Source organism: Rhinatrema bivittatum, chromosome 1, assembly GCF_901001135.1.
Source record: "Rhinatrema bivittatum chromosome 1, aRhiBiv1.1, whole genome shotgun sequence".
Classification (NCBI taxonomy): Eukaryota; Metazoa; Chordata; class Amphibia; order Gymnophiona; family Rhinatrematidae; genus Rhinatrema; species Rhinatrema bivittatum.
The window spans coordinates 335,725,781-335,742,259 of record NC_042615.1 but is presented as its reverse complement, the minus strand read 5'-3'; the positions used below and the strand labels follow the sequence as shown (position 1 = coordinate 335,742,259).

At 44.0% G+C, this 16,479-nt stretch overlaps 1 protein-coding gene across 10 annotated transcripts in view; it reads right to left on the bottom strand.

Annotated features, from left to right (window-relative positions):
- RUFY3 (RUN and FYVE domain containing 3) overlaps positions 1–16,479 on the bottom strand; it is a 263,821-nt gene that overhangs the window by 172,486 nt on the left and 74,856 nt on the right. For 4 of the 10 annotated variants that reach the window (XM_029598639.1, XM_029598603.1, XM_029598570.1 and 1 more), the window contains exon 2: positions 2,879–2,932. The exons of 5 other annotated variants lie outside the window; for them this stretch is intronic. In XM_029598639.1, coding sequence (XP_029454499.1) covers positions 2,879–2,932 — 54 coding nt within the window. Of the gene's footprint in view, positions 1–2,878; positions 2,933–5,445; positions 5,477–16,479 lie in introns of those variants that run through there. One more of the 10 variants, XM_029598622.1, reaches the window with a different exon arrangement.

The window sequence follows — 16,479 nt, the reverse complement described above, 5'->3', positions numbered from 1 at the left end:
CTACAACCTAAGGATCCTGCTTTTTCATGCTAGAAAACCAACATGAGGGAAGTAGAGCAGACAAAGATACTGAGAGAATGAAGGCACCATGGAAACTTTCCCTAAAACAAATGGCATTGTTTTGCCAAGGCAGTAGGTAGCACTATACCCCCTACATGGTACAAATTGACAAAGATATTTTAAAAATGGTCCCCTTGCATGTTTATATTCCAGGTTTAGATGTCTAGTACACATGCCTGTTAACTTCAGCCCAGTTCTGAAAGTTTTCCCCCAAATGAAAGTCACTCCAAGGTACCCTGTGTTACAGAAAACATACCAAGCCATCTGTAGCCTTATGCTCTGAAATATGTACAACTTTAGTGCTGCAATAATGCATAGGTTAGAATTCAATAGAGACAGCAACATACCATGAAACATAAGACTATCATAATAAAGAGCTTTATATAGAAGGACGAAAATATCTTAATTCACATTTTTTATTAAACACTCATAAGATATATTTTTTAAATGTGACCTGGATACAAATAACTCCTCAACTTCCATGTCCCTTATTTTCTGCAAAAGTCAGCCACCTACCAAGCCTGATCCATGCAAGGGCTGTGGGTATAAACAGATGAGGGAGGACTGCACATATATATTCAAGACAAAAACAGGCGAGATGTTTAAAGGGGACATCACGATATTGCTTCCAATCAATGCATGAAAGATTTACGGCAGTGGTTCCCAACAATGACCTGGGGCACCCCAGTCACTCGGATTTTCAGGATATCCACAATGAATATGCATGAGATAAATTGTGTCATGCAACTGAGACTATGTATGCAAATCTCTCTCATGTATTTTCATTAGGGTTATCCTGAAATCGCGACTGGCCTGGGTCTCACCAATGACAGGTTTGGGAACCAGTGGCTCACGTATTGCCTTGTAACACTTAAAGCAGAGCCTCCTTCCTATTAGAAGGAAAAGGAGAACCTCTAGTTGTTCTGCTCTTTAGTGCGTTTGAGGGAGTGGTGAAGGATTTGGGGATTGGAAGTGGACCAAGGAATATAGATATTCCTTGGTCCACTTCCAATCCCATATATATATATATATATATATATATATATATATATATAAAAATATATAAAACAGCTTCTTTGGCTGGCTGGAAAACAAGATTAATGTGGCTGCATTCAACTGCAGCCGTGCATGCATATCTCTCTCATGCATATTTGTTAGGGATCTCCTGCAAATCCAACTGGCTGGGGGTCCCCCAGCCCAGATTTGGGAACCACTGCTGCAAACGAAATTGTGATGTCCCTTTTAAACATGTCACCCTTTTTTTTTTTGTCATAAACAAAACATGTGCAATGGAAAAGAAAGGCAAGCTCCAAGGAGGAGGAATGATTTATTTATTTTATTCTTCTTCTCCGGATGGAAGTGGCTTCTTAAAGAACAAAAGAAAGAAAAATATTTTTAAAAAATGATTTGGGGCTCTTGATGGCGAGTGTGTGACAGAGAAGCAGCCTTGGCCCTGTAATTAAGAGAAGCAATTTCTCAAAGGAGGCCTTCTTCACAGGCTGTGACCGATAATTCTTACACTGGGACAATAAATGTACGTAAGCTCAGTTACTTCACCCTTTGGCTAATTTTTATGCAAGACCGGATTGCAGCCTGCCAAGAATCCCGTTTCATTACAAGACCAATACAGCAACCAAAACCCTACACGACCCTGAAAGTGAATACCGTACTGTAAAGCTCTCCGACTGGTCCGAATCATCGGAGTTTCAACTTGCTTGTTTCTTGGCTCTATTGCTTCTCTTTTTCTCTGTCCCAATATTTTCTGTTATTTTTTTTCATTAGGATCACACCACCTGCTTTTTTTTTTTTTCTTTTTAAGTCTCCTTCCTTTAGGCTACTCTCTCTTGAGGCGTTCATGCTATACAGTTTGAATACACTGACGTGACATTTGCTTCAGTCATGAAAAGGGTCAGTGCTGGCTCCCCCGTTCACTTGCATTATTAATGGTAGCAACGGCTAATTAAGAAGAACTTCCAGAAGCTTCTAATACCTGTTTCTTTTCCATCTTTCAGAATATTACACAACACTGTGCAGGCATCAGGGCAAGGTTGATAAACCACTTATGATGTAAGCTCATTTAAGGGGTAATTTTCAAAAGGAGTTTTGCGTGTAAATCTCACGCACTTTTGTAGCAATTTTGAAAAGCCATTTGCTTGAATAAAATGCACTTACTCAAGTAAATTCTATGGGCAATTCAGTGGCATATATTGTAGCAATTTTCAAAAGCCCACTTACTGGAGAAAAGTGCATTTACATGTGTAAAGCCCAGTTTTACTCAACAAAATGCTTTTTAAAAATCAGGCCTTAAATGTTTCTTTACTTTTAAGTCTTGATCATTTTCTCTCCTTTTCAATTGCAAAATATGCAGCATGCATACATCATACAGTCAAAAGAACAGAGTAAATAAAAAAAAAAAGCAGCATCAATACTGAAGCGATACATATTTTATGATCTGCACATTAGTAGTAAGTAATGGATAATGTCTATGTCGACTAGGACAAAAACTAGGGCAAAATGGAGACTTTGCATTCAATTTCTTAACTGCAGGATGCCACTGTCCTTATACTACACAATTTCAATCTGAACATAATACACATTCGTTTTACCTGACACTAGTTTGATCTCTAGCACTTGACACGTCACTTCTCAACATTAGAGGTGAATGTATCTGAACATTAAGCCACTAGGAGGCCATGCATACGGAAAGTGCAAACACCGCTAAGGGAACCAAATCCTACAGCTGATATTCAAGCCTGCAAACTTAAAAAGCGGGTGTACATTGCAAATAAGAGTTGAAAGATGTCGGTGTGGCACGCACCTTCAGTATCATCACGTATTTGCTCCACCAACTCTGTCAAATCCTCCCAAGAGTCTTTGCAAACAGCAAAAAAGAAGAAAAAAAAAAAAAAGGGAAAAAAGGAAAAAAAAATGTCATGCCGACCAGGATCCAAAGAAAAGGAGCCACAGATAAAAACTGAAAGGGAGAGCTTTACTTGACAGAAAGTTACGATTTAAGAAAAATCTGTATTTCTATCCTTTCAGTATTAAAGGATACACTGTAAAACAAACTGGTCAGAGATAGCAGCTCCATAAAAGCCTTTACAAATAAATCTGCAATAAAAAAAAATTAAGAGAGCAAACAGGACACAAAGGTTAGTTATTTCCCAGATGAGCTTCGGAATTCATCAAAACCTCATCAGATATCAACCTTCTCGATTCAGCGCACCCTTGAGCACCCAAGCATGCAGGGGGGTGTACTTTCAATAACTTTTAATGAATGGTCAGTTAGCACCAGGATTAGCAGCTTCTTAATAACTGGGAGACAATGAACATCACTGATCTGAAGAGAGGGAATGTAGAATATTACTCTCTCAAGAAATCTTCAGATTAAAAAGTAACATGAAGACGGATTGTGAAGCCAGGGAGAGTGGGGAAGATAGGACAGGGCAAACACCTAGCTGGATTGAGGCCCACCAAAAGTGCATACGATCTGTACCAGCTTCTAATGTTCCGTGGCACTAGAACATCCCACATGTGCGGGATGTAGAAAGCTGGTAAGTCATTGCATGGCCATCCAACAAAGGTGGTTGCAGCCGAAGGCTGGGGGATACTTTGGCAGAAAAGAAAATGCCTCTGACCCAAGAGAAGTTAGTAGTACTACACTTGATTGAGAGAACATACCTTTTGCAAAAGGAGGGAAGTCAGAATTCCCAAACCTGTCCTGGGAAATCCTCCAGCCAGTCGGGCTTTCAGGATATGTGCAATAAATGTGCATGAAAAATCTGCGTGCACTGGAAGGAGTGCATGTAAAGCCTTCCTCATGCATATTTACTGCACATATCCTGAAAGCCCAAATGGCTGGGGGTCCCCCAGGCAACATTTGGTAACCACTGGCTATTTGCTTGCAAGTAGGACACTTCACTGGACCACATAGACAAAGTTATCCAAAAATGGTGACAGACATAAGCTTTCAAGACTATTGGGATCCTAACAAACTTCTACCGTTTTAAATTTCCTAACAAAATTTTTCTCCCAAGGAGCACTGCAGACGAATATGAATATATGCACCTTACATTCTGCCCTGCTGACTTAGCTCTTCAGTGTAAATGAAGCTGTACATTCGAGGTATACATGGGTCCGGCCTGGTGGCTCAGTGGTCCTTCTCTGCTCTGCAGAAGGACCTGCGTTCAATCCCCAGCACAGGTTTTTCCAGGCCAGCCGGGGATGCTATCGAGTCTGCATTCACAGTATTTGGGGGGAGGAGGTGCCAGGGTGGCTGGACTAAGACCCATGATTGTAGTGGCTTGGAAGGAGCCTGGGTGTGTGGCCTCTGGCAGAGGAATGTGGTTTTAAATACTGAGCTAACTGAGTTGGGAGACATAAAATATGGTGGAGGGAGGTGGGGGTCATGCCAGTGAAGACTCAGGTAAACTGCTAGTTCCAATTCAGCTCGAAAAGGAGGAGGAAACTGCCAAGCCCCCCCCCCCCCCCAAAAAAAGTTAAAAGTAAAGATACAAACCAGCAGGAATATTCCCTCCAAATGGACCAACCCAGTGGCAGTGCTGTGCGGGAGGACTTGGCCTCCATTTGCAGGTCAGCTCTCCTGCTCCCTGAACCAGCAGGGAATGACGTCTCAGTCACTGTTCGTTGACGGCCCCCAGTGGCCAGACAGAGGCACCACATTGGCTGGGTTCGGGAGGTATCTATGCTGCGTGGCGCTCCGGAGAGAGGGCTGGAGGGGGGGGGGGGGGGGGGGGGGGGGCAAAACTATCACTGCATTGGCTGGGCTGAGGTAGCAAGGGAATATTAAAAGAAAAGAAAAACCTTGGGTAGTGGTGAATGAAGGCTCATGGCACTTGAATTCAACAGAGACTGGTTCCGACTGAACTGAGCCTGAAATAGGAGGGGGGGGGGGGGAACACTGCTGTAAAATAAGGGGAATGTGCCCCAGATAGCAATTCAAATGTTGCTGTATCAGTTTTCACATCCTTTAAGCAGCTGCCCTACAATTACTCTGAGCCTCTGGGCGCAGCCATGTTAGCAGGAAGGAGCCAGCTGGTGCAGAGAGGCTGTGTCGTGTTAAATGAAATCAGACTCCATGAACCAATCCCATCCCAGGCCATGCGAGGTGACCTGCACAACGCTGCCTCCCAGTGAACTGCAGGGGAAGAGCTTAACAAGTAGTGAAAACATGTTGAATTAATGAAGGACAAGTATTAATACTTGATGCGTGCACATTTGAATGGGGCACAGCAGATAATGGCTTTCTTATAAAAGGTTTCCACGCATTTAAACTTGAAAGGTTGAAATATTTCTGGACATGGCTACAATTTCAGATAATCAGGCTCACACTGAACAAAAACAAACAATTTTCACATTTCTTACCTACGGTCCACCCCATTTATACCATCACTACCTGTCAAGCAGTACAGCAATTGAGAATCTACCAGATGTGATGCATTAGTCTGCTGCGGCTGACGCTCTGAGCTAAAAAGACTACATTTGTGCTGGAACTAAAAAAAAAAAAAAAAAGTTTCACTTGTTAATCTATACTTAGACTGCTAAAATGCACAGTAAATTACTGAATAAACTGCAGATCTATACGTAAATGAAAGTTACAAAGAATGAAATACCAGGCAGAATATGGTTCCAAAATTATGGAACCTAGTGATGTAATCCCATGGTCTTGGAAATACCAGGAAGTAGTATTCCCCTTAGAAAAATCAGAAAACTATTTTTTTTCTCCGTTTTCATCACTTAGTACATATGGTTCCTCTGGAAAGGTACCAGAGGAAACAAACTAGCAAGCAACGAAATAAGAATTGCACAATGATTTAAGCAGCTCAGAGCCCTGCACAAAGCTGGACTCCTTGCGAGACCTTTCAGTGGAACCGCAGGAACCCTAAACACAAAGGCGCTGCTGTACTAGAGATCTCCAGACCATGCTGATCCTTCTCCGTTTCACAACTAAACTGGAGGACTCAAGAGCGCACGTAAAACATTTTCATGTGGCCCATATTCCGTGAGAATAAAAGCAAGTTTGCTTACCGTAAACGATGTTTCCGTAGATAGCAGGATGAATTAGCCATGCTGTCATGGGATCTGTCAATCAGGCCCGGGAGGCGGAGCTTGTCAAAGCAGAGAACAGAGCTTTGCTCTCTGCGGCTGCGCGTGTGTTCCCGCGCAGGAAAGTAACGGAATCTCCTCAGTCTGTAATAAAGCTGTAGTGTAGTCGAAGACTTGGTGACTGCCAGGGAGGAGGGTGGGTCAGCATGGCTAATTCATCCTGCTATCTACGGAAACATCGTTTACGGTAAGCAAACTTGCTTTTTCCCGTCGATAGCAGGGCTGAATTAGCCATGCTGTCATGGGAGTCCAAAGCTCCCGATCACGTTATATGATATATATGGACGGACGTGATCTTTGACAGTGTGGCAGTCACCGTGGACAGGAGGATAGAGATTGCAGTATTGTTTGCCCTATCTTCGCATCCATGGCTGGTTGCTGGTCAAGGCAGTAATGAGATGTGAAGGTATGCAGTGATGACCAGATAGCTGCCTTGCAAATGTCTATGGTTTGCACATTCTTTAGGTGTGCTAAGGAGGTTGCTACTGCTCTAACTTGGTGAGCTTTAGGAGTAGACTGTAAATGCAAACTCTGTTTTTCATAGTAGAATTTGATGCACTGCGCTATCCAACGGGAGATGGTGCGTTTATCCACTGGTAGTCCAGGTGTCTTTGGGTCACAGGAGACAAAGAGTTGAGAGACACGGGAGTCCGAGTTCGTTCTCTCTTTATAGTGTGTTAACGTTCTTTGCACTCCAGTGTGTGCAGTAGTTTTTCCCCCGTCTGCATGGGGTTTAGGAAAAAAGGTTGGTAATTCCATTGTCTGATTGAGATGGAATGGGTAACTACGTTCGTTAGAACTACCTTCTGGTGATGAAATTACAAGTATGGAGGATAATGGACCAAAGCTTGTAACTCATTAACTCTTCGTGCTGATGTTACTGCAACCAGGAATACCACCTTCCAGGTGATGTATTTAACGTGTGCCGAGTTCATGGGCTCAAAGGGATAAAGCATGAGCTGTTCCAGAACTATGTTGAGGTTCCATGGAACTGGAGGTTTGGATACCAGAGGACGAATGTTAGTTAAACCCCTCATGAAACGAGTCAGTAATGGGTGATTGGATATAGGAATGTTATTGATTGGTCTATGAGAAGCGCCTATGGCGCTGAGGCGAATTCTGATGGATGAAGTTGGTAGACCAGCGACATATAGTGTATGAAGATAATCAATGAGCACTTCTGGGAAGCAGTCCAATGGTGGTACATCGTTGGAATTGCACCAGGCAAAGTAGCGTTTGCATTTATAACTATAATTTTCCCTTGTTGAGAGTGTCATTGATTGTAACAAAAAGAATTGTGCTGAAGAGGAAACTCCTTGTTTGTCAGAAGGAGTCTTTCAATCTCCACGCTGTCAAGTGTAGAGATAAATGTAGCAGGTGTAGTACTGTTCCTTGATCTTGGCTGAGAAGATCTTGACGATTCGGCAATAGAATTGGATCCTTGATGGATAGTCGAAGCAGGAACTGTACCATGGCTGCCTCGGCCAGGCCGGGCTATGAGTATCAGTTGAATTTGTCCGCTATACATTTCTGAATTGTTCTTGTTATGAGAGGTATGGGAGGAAAGGCATACAGAAGGTCTGTCGTTCCCGGAATGAGGAAGGCATCTTGGGCGATGCTGAGTTGGCTCGGTTGTATCAAGCAGAAGTTGGAAACTTGTGTATTGATATCTGTTGCAAAGAGATCTATCAAAGGTGTTCCCCACTGTAGAAATATGTCCTGGACTATTTCTGTATTGAGTGTCCATTTGTGGGGATGAAAGATGCGACTTAGTCTGTCTGCTCTTGTGTTTGCAACTCCCTGTAGGGAAGTTGCTTGGAGGTGTATGCAATTCTTGTGAGCGTGTTCGAAGATTGTCAGGGTCTCCTTGCAGAGGGACCATGAACCGGACCTTCCTTGTTTATTGATGTAAACATCGCTACTTAGTTGTCTGTGTAGATCATGACCCTGCGTCCCTTTAGGTGGTCTTGGGAGACTCGCAATGCATTGCGAATCGCTCTGAGTTCCAATAGATTTATTTGTAGATTCTGTTCTGAAAGTGTTCATAACCTTTGGGTTCCATAAACCTCAAGGTGTGCACCCCATCCCTTGCGAGACGCATCTGTGGTAGGACTGCATTGTGAGGAGGGGGGCTGAACAACGCTCCTTTGGACAGAGTGGAATCTAGGAGCCACCATGCTATATCTTTTTTCATTTCTGCGGTCAGCGGTACCTTCTGCGTCAATGGTTGTGAATGCTGTTTCCATTGGCGCTTTAGACCCCATTGTAGGCACCTCATGTGTAACCTGGTGTTGGGAACCATGAAGTTTACCGCTGTCATGTGGCCCCGAATTACCAAGACTTGTCTTGCTGACGGCTTCTGAGTATGGTTCAAGGTGTGTAGAAGTTGACGGAAATGTGATATTCTGTCAATTGGGAGGTATGCTCTGTTGCACATAGTATCTAGGCATGCGCCTATGAACTGCAACTGTTGTGTTGGTTGTAGGTGTGATTTCTGAAAAATGATCACCAATCTTAGTTCTTGCAAACAGTGTATCACCCGATGGAGGTGATCCAGTAAGACGTTGGAGTTGAGGCGATTATGAGCCAATCGTCCAGATATGGAAAGATGGTTATATCTTGTTTCCTGAGATGAGCCACCACCACTATCATGCATTTGGTGAATACCCTGGGTGCAGCAGATAGCCCAAAGGGAAGAACTTTGTACTGGTAGTGTTGATGTCTGTAGCGAAAGCACAGGTAACGCCACGAGGATGGATGGATTGGAATGAGTGTGTGAGCATCTGTCAGGTAGATTGAGCACATCCAATCGTTGGTTTGAATGAGAGAGAGAATTGACTTCAACGATACCATTTTGAATTTCTCTTTGGTGAGAAATTGTTCAACTCCCTTAGGTGTATTATGGGTCGAAGGCCCCCCGACTTCTTGGGTATGAGGAAGTACGGGGAATAAAATGCTGCTAATTTGGAGTGTGGGTGGATTTGTCGAATTGCTTGTTGTTTGCGAAGTAAGCAATTTCGTCCCCCGGTTGTGGATGGGAATTGAAAATCCTGAGTGTGGAAAGATGAGGCAATGTGGGTTTCGTTATAAATTGGAGTTGGTAGCCTTGACGTACTATCTCCAGAACCCATTGATTCGATGTTATTCTTTCCCAGGCTTTCAGGCAAGCATGAATTCTGCCTGGAGGAGCTTGATGTTGTGGTGGTGTCTGAGTAACTAAAGATGACGTCGCTTTTGTTACAGCAGTCGGCTGTTGTGCCCGTTGTCTCTGGTTACGTGGTTTACCTCTTCGTTGATGTGAAGTATTGTTTTGTGGAGCAGGACGCTGGTCGGCAGGGTATGACTGCGTACGAAGATTGATAAGATATGTAGGGTCTTCTGGCATATGGTTGCCTACTATTAGATCCCACATAACGACGTGTAGTCGAGTAATAGGATTCGATGCTAGCAATTATACTGCTAGAGCTTCGTCTTTTAATCTAGTTACTGCGTCCTGGACTTTCTCTCCGAACAGGTTATCTCCTGTACATGGGAGGTTTGTTAGTTTCTCGTGCAATTCTTCTCGAACTTGAACGTAACCATGGTAGTCTGCGGGCTGCAATAGTTGTTGCAGATGCTCTGGATGATGTTTCATGTGCTTCATAGATTGACCTCAAGAGGTGTTGAGAATACTCTTCCATGTCATGAAGAGGTTGAGGTATATGTTCCGCAACAGAGGAATGTATACCTTTCATAGCTTGCATGCACTCATAGAGCTATTGCACCCTGTAGAACTGATGTTGCATAATTCGTGCAGTTAACATCGAGTTATGGTATATTTTTCTGCCAAACTCATCTAAATATTTGTTGTCTTTCCCCGTTGGGAAAGTGGTATGCAACTTTGTTTTCTTGAACCTTTGCATCGTCGACTCTATTACACTCGAAGCGTGAGGCAATTGTGGTAGAGTGTATAGTGATTTTTTTTTTTTTTTTTTACACGAAATTTTATGTCTGTTTCCCTGGAAATGGCTGTTATTGTATAAGGAGCCTCCCAGGATTTTGTGAGACTGAATGCAGGATATCTTGTGGTGGAAGAAAATTAGTTCCACCTGAGTATCAAAATCTTTAGAAGACCAGGGGTTTTTGCCCTAAGGTCTGTTCTTTTTGGACCTCTAGATGTAGAATGGTACCCGTTTTTCCTAGGAATTTTGGGTACGTAAGGTCTTCAGGAGGGGAATACGGCTCCTGTATGTGGTCGTGCAGGTCTAAGAGACATCCCACCGATGATGGGAATGTTTGTATTGAAGGAGAATCTAAAGATGTCTCCTGAATATGAGTTGGTGAGGCTGGTTGGTTTAACCTGTGAGATGTCGGTACCAACTGCTGGTTAGTAGCAATATTGGTCATTGAAATGATGATGAAAGTGTCTCGTAAAGCCTGTTAAAGATTGAGACAGTTGGAAAAATGCGTCTCTTGTACGAGAAGGCATACCATGCGACTGTCTCGTTGTTGTGTGATACCTGCTTCAGGTGAAGTTGTAAGAACTTCTGTTTCCTTGTAGTCTATTGTCTGAAGTATTCCTTAGAACCTTTCCGAATTGAAGAAGTGTTAGAGGAAGAATTTCACTATTTTCCTTTTTGAGCAGGTATTAGCTGTACGAGATGATATAGAAGTCGAAGGACTTATCTCCCATGTTGTACTCCTCTTTGGTAATTTAGTACGGTGGGAGTGACTGGAATACTTATGATAGTCAGATGATTTACCAGTATCTGTGACTCCAGTCTCTGGAAACGAGCTGTGTGAAGGGTATCGTTTCCGCTTCAAGCTCATGTTTAATTTCCTAGTGAAATAATTATGGTTTCCACGCGCCGATTGTGGTTTATGCGCTAGGTTAGCTTTATGCGCGTATATATGCTTATGCGCGGATATGCACGTATGCGCGACTGTGAACTTATGCGCACTTATATATCTGTGCGCGGAAGTAGATTTCTGCGCAGTTGTAGTTGTATGCGCATATCTTCCTGATGTGGCGCGCACATGGGTTATCGGTGCCGATGTTCGGCGCTGTGCGCATAAGCCTTTTGTAGTCGGCGCCGTGCGCATAAGCCTTTGTAGTCGGCGCCGTGCGCATAAGCCTTTGTAGTCGGCGCCGTGCGCATAAGCCTCTGTATTCGGCGCCGTGCGCACAGGTTCTTCCGGCGCCGTACGCGCAGGTTCTTTCGGCGCCGAACGCGCAGGCTCTTCCGGCGCCATACATTTCCTCTGCGCTATGCGCGCCGGAAGCTGTAGGCTGCGCGCAGACTCCATTTTCGGCGCCGGTATGTCAGTCTGCGCAGACGTACCGTAGGCGCATAAATCATCGGCGCCGAGGATTTGACCTCCGATGAGGTATTTTGCGGCTCTTTAGGCACTGGGGATTTTCAAGAACCCACTGGCCTTTGTCTTTTGCCTTTCCCTTACCTCCTAGAATGGAGGACTTAGGATCCGACGGCAAAGTTTCCTTCTCTGGTGGAGCCGATGAAGCTAGCGGGCCCGGCGATGTCCTGAAGCCTGTCAGCCCTTTGTTTTAATGCTCTCTGTGATTAGAGGAACTTACAAATTGTCTCGATTGTGACTCGGTCCGAGACATTTGTAATCGCGGTCGTATCCGATCTTAATTTTAAAGTGACAGGGTTTGAACCCCGTTTTGATATTTAATTCTGTTTTTAAAACTGAGGAGAGATCAGCTCCGCGTGCGATCCCGCTCGCGGAAAAAACAGACTGAGGAGATTCCGTTACTTTCCTGCGCGGGAACACACGCGCAGCCGCAGAGAGCAAAGCTCTGTTCTCTGCTTTGACAAGCTCCGCCTCCTGGGCCTGATTGACAGATCCCATGACAGCATGGCTAATTCAGCCCTGCTATCGACGGGAAAAGAACTTTACAAATACACAGATCTCATTCTTCTTGGTTACTACACAGCTATATTGGATTGATTTCAGTTTTGTTTTTCGGGTCCGAAACTACTACAGCCTGCAGAGAACCAGTTTAATAAAAGAAAAAAAAAAAAAAAGGGGGGGGGCTACGAGAATGAAGTTTCTCTTTCCTTTTCTCCCTTTCCATTATGCAACTGAAGGTCATAGGGGTTCTCAACAGCAGATACACACATTGATGAAGAATGTTACATTTGACCCGCGCTTCTCAACCGGTGTGTCGCGTCTCCCGGTGTCCCACTGCCCCGTTGTACTTTGCTTCTCCCTTTTTCCAGCCCCCGCGGGCCAATTGGAAGCCTCCTTTCTTCCTACCCCCATTGCCCAATGGGAAGCCTCCTTCCTTTTGCCTGCCCCCCACACAGGCCAATTGGAAACCTCCTCCCTTCTACCTGCAATGGGAGTAGGAAGAAGGGAGGAAGCCTTTGATTGGCCGGTGAGGCAGGCATCAGAATGCCCGGGGGTGGGGTGGGAGGAATAGAAGTATTGAACTCCGATGAAGCAAGGCTGCCATGGGACCGTGGTGGTGAAGAAGAAACCCGACCATGACGAAGCAAGGCCACCACGGAAGCCCATTCCCATGGCAGTGAAGAGGAAAACCCGACCGAGGCCACCACGGGAGCCCATCCCCGTGATGACAAAGAGGAAACCTGACCCCGACCGAGGTCACCATGGGAGCCCATTCCAGTGGTGGCGCAAAAAGAAGGCCCACCGGAGTAAAGCCGCGGCTGAACTGGAGCCCATCCCTGCAGTGAAGGAAGAATAAGTTTTTGGTGAGAGCTGGTGTGTGTGGGTGTGAATGGAAGCCTGGGTAAGAGATGGTGTGAATGGATGCAACAGCATTTGTGTGTGATTGAGAGATTGTATGCAAGACAGCATGAGTGTGATTGAGAGAGAGACTGGTCAGGGAGGCAATGTGTTTCTGTGTGAGAGCGAGAGACTGGTCAGGGAGGCGATGTGTTTCTGTGTGAGAGCGAGAGACTGGTCAGGAAGATGACTGGTGTGAGAGAGACCAAGACTGGTCTTGGGGTCTAATTTGGGGGGTGTGTGTGAGTGTCTGGTTGTAGGCGCTAAGGAAGAGGACTCTGAGGAGAGAGCTTCAGCAGCCCTTGCTGCTTCTGGTGAGTGCTATTGGCCTGGAAGAGAAAGGAGTAGGAAAGTTACTGGAGAGGGTAAGTAAAGGTGGCTTTTTAAATGTATTTTTCTTGATTGACTGCCATTTTAATAATTGGGTATTATTTGATGTCTGCTGTTTTGAAATATTTTATTGATATTTGAACATGTTTTAATAATTTTTATGAGAGTTTTTAATTGTTGGATATTATTCTGTTCAGCAGCTGTTTTGTAACATTTTTAGCATAGCTTTACAATTATTTCTGTGTGGGGCTCTATAGCACCTTGGCTTATTCTGTTTTCCTAATAGGAAGTGTATTATTGTTTAGGACCTGGTTTAATAGTTGTATTTCTTAGATAGGATTGTTACTGTTTGAGTGTGTTCCATAATACAGGTGTAAATTTGTGCAGATTAGTTTGTGTGCATTATTGCAAATCCTGAGAGTCTGTTAGGTGCTATATTTCTCTTTCCATTTCTCCAGATTTGCACTGCATGCAGAGTGGCTTTTTTTGTTTTCCATTCCAGTTTCTGTCTCCATATTTATCATTTGTGGTTTTTCTGTACTTGGTGAAGGTCAGTTCTGGGTGTGTGACCGAGGTGAGGTATTTTACTAGCATGTAGGCATTTGTATCAATCTTATTTGTTGTGTTTTCTCAATAGGACATGCATTAGTGGTAAATTACTGTCTTTTCATAAGGAAGGCTATTTTGCCTGGTAGTAAAAGGAGTTTGTTTTGCTTTTACTGGGATTTCATCAGAACCAGAATATCTTTTTTGTATGGCGAGTTGTACAGGGTAATGCCCTAGATCTGCTCTGTACTCATTGCTGGGAGTTGAGGGGATTCCTGTGGATGCAGAGTGCATGTTTACATTTAGCCCCGTGATGGTCACATGTTCATTGCGTCACGCACGTGGGAACCATCTGTCAGGTGTGTCCCGGCCAAAAAAAAAAAAAAGGTTGAGAACCACTGCATTAGACAATTCAGCCAGCCCAGGTGGCAGCTGCTGTTTCTAACCCCAGGGCAAGGGCTGGCAATCTGTCTATGGCTAGCACAGCACACCTGCTACTGAATATGTCGAGCAGTTAAAGCGACTTTCCCATCACTCTGTCCCTGGGCAATCCCAGACCTTACCAGTAGCTCGCTGTGCTCTTAACCATAATCCCCCCCACCCCCAGCATGAGTACAGAATTATTCCTAACAAAACTCTTCAGTTGGTCAGTTTTCTCAAGATCATTACTTGGCCATTATTCTCAAAGTCATAAATAATATAGTTTTACAGAAAAAGGGAAGGGAAAAAAAAAAAAAAAAAAAAAGATGGTAGATGTTCTGCAATTATTACAAGTGCTCTCCATGCCACCATTTTATTTTTTGACCTGGGAGAACAACAAAATGGTGATTACTAGTACAATAGGCCCCTATAGTAATAGGACCCCAAGGATCAGATTAGAAACGCAGAAATGTACTTACACAAGAAATTACTTCCACTGCAAGAACATGTAAGGACTTAAAAAAATGTTCTGGAAAGTGTAATGTCCATACACATTCTCCAAAAACAGTAAATGGCGGCAGATAAAGACCAAAAAGATTCAGCCAAGTCTGCCCAGTTGAGATTCATCCTTAGTTGGAAATGTGCATACAGAATTTCCAAATACAAGATAACACCAGCTCTCCACTTGGATCTTTCACCTGATCTCTCAGCCCTCTCAAGTGCAGTATGGTTCAAGGCCAACACAGTGTTGGCCTCCCTGTGCTTTCTTGGAGCCCTGATACAGTCAAGCTGCTGCTGTTTAGAATTGTAACTGCTGCCCTGTGCAGTTACCGCCATGCATTTTTGAAGCCCTGACACAATCATATATTGTTTAGGGATGAAATTGCCACTCCATGTAGGTTACCGCAACTTGTTGTATTTCCATGCTCTTGCTACTATGGATCTCTGAGCTTAACCCATGCATTTTGAATTGCACTACCATTATTGTCTGCACCATCTCTTCCAGAAGGGTTTTCCAAGCATCTACCACAGTTTCTCTGGAAAAATATGTCTTGACATTGTTTCTGAATCTTCCCCCCCTCAGAGCTTCACATCATGAACCCTAGTTCTAAAAAGGGGGAACATCAGAAAATATTTTTCCACAAAAAAAGGTGGTGTGGCAAAAAATAGAGGTTTGCGTGCTTTGTGATTTGTTTTGCCCTTTAACGGTTTCTCCAGAGTGCTTATTTCTTCTGGCTGGCCTGCAAGTGGTGTTTGACCTCTGCACTGCAGTTAAGACAGAGGCTTTGGATGCTGGCTTGGCTCAGAATGAGGCTTGGACAGAATATTTATCACAGCATCCCTGAAGAAACTGCAGGACTGAAACATCCTGCAGTGCCATTGGCCCAAAAAACCTTACCAATCAGGCCACTGGTGAGAAAGCTGTTACTACTTTGTGCACTGATTGGCCCTTCAGACCAAGAAATCTCCCTGAAGGTTCTGGAACTCTCTAATCTCGGCTGGGAGCTCAGAGGGACGAGACCTCTGTGCTGAGGCCCTGTTCAGCTCATGTGAACAACCTTTTTCCTGACCAGCCTAGCACTAGATAAATAGTAGAAAATGTTCAGTTAACTTTGATAGTTTAATCCATGTTGTTTTACCTCTGTTTGCAGATTAAATCCTTTTTTGTTTGCTGTTCTTACCATCATTTTTTTTTTTTTTAATAAAAAAACGTATTAGTTTGTTAGCTCTGCCTATCTTGGACTGATTAATGATCCCAGTATTGTGTGTATTTGGTCTGTGAATGTATTTCTAGGAACTTTGACACCCTTGGGTTGTGTGGGTTCCCAGGGTCCTTAGAAACAACCAGGGGATAGCTTGCAAGTGGGGATATTGCCCAGAGGCAAGCAGGAAGCCAGTTGGCGGGTGGGAGGTTGCAAGTGTAGGAGCACATGCGCAGATGCAGCCAGGTTTGGGCAGGGCTTGGCAGAACCCTCCGAGTGGCCACAGAGTTAACCCTGACTGGGTGTCAGGGGTAGTGATGAAGCGTTACATGACAGGTGGTAAATGTTTGGCATGCGATAAAAACGGTAGTGGAATTCAAAAGTGCATGGGATAAGCAGAGAAGATCCATAAGGTCACTAAACTTTTCACAAAAAAATCATGTAACATTTCCCCTGAAAAACTGTTGCTTCCCTGGAATGGCTATTCAATGAGAAATTAAAGGATCTTTAAGAACTCACTTAACCTTAACTCAAAAATTAA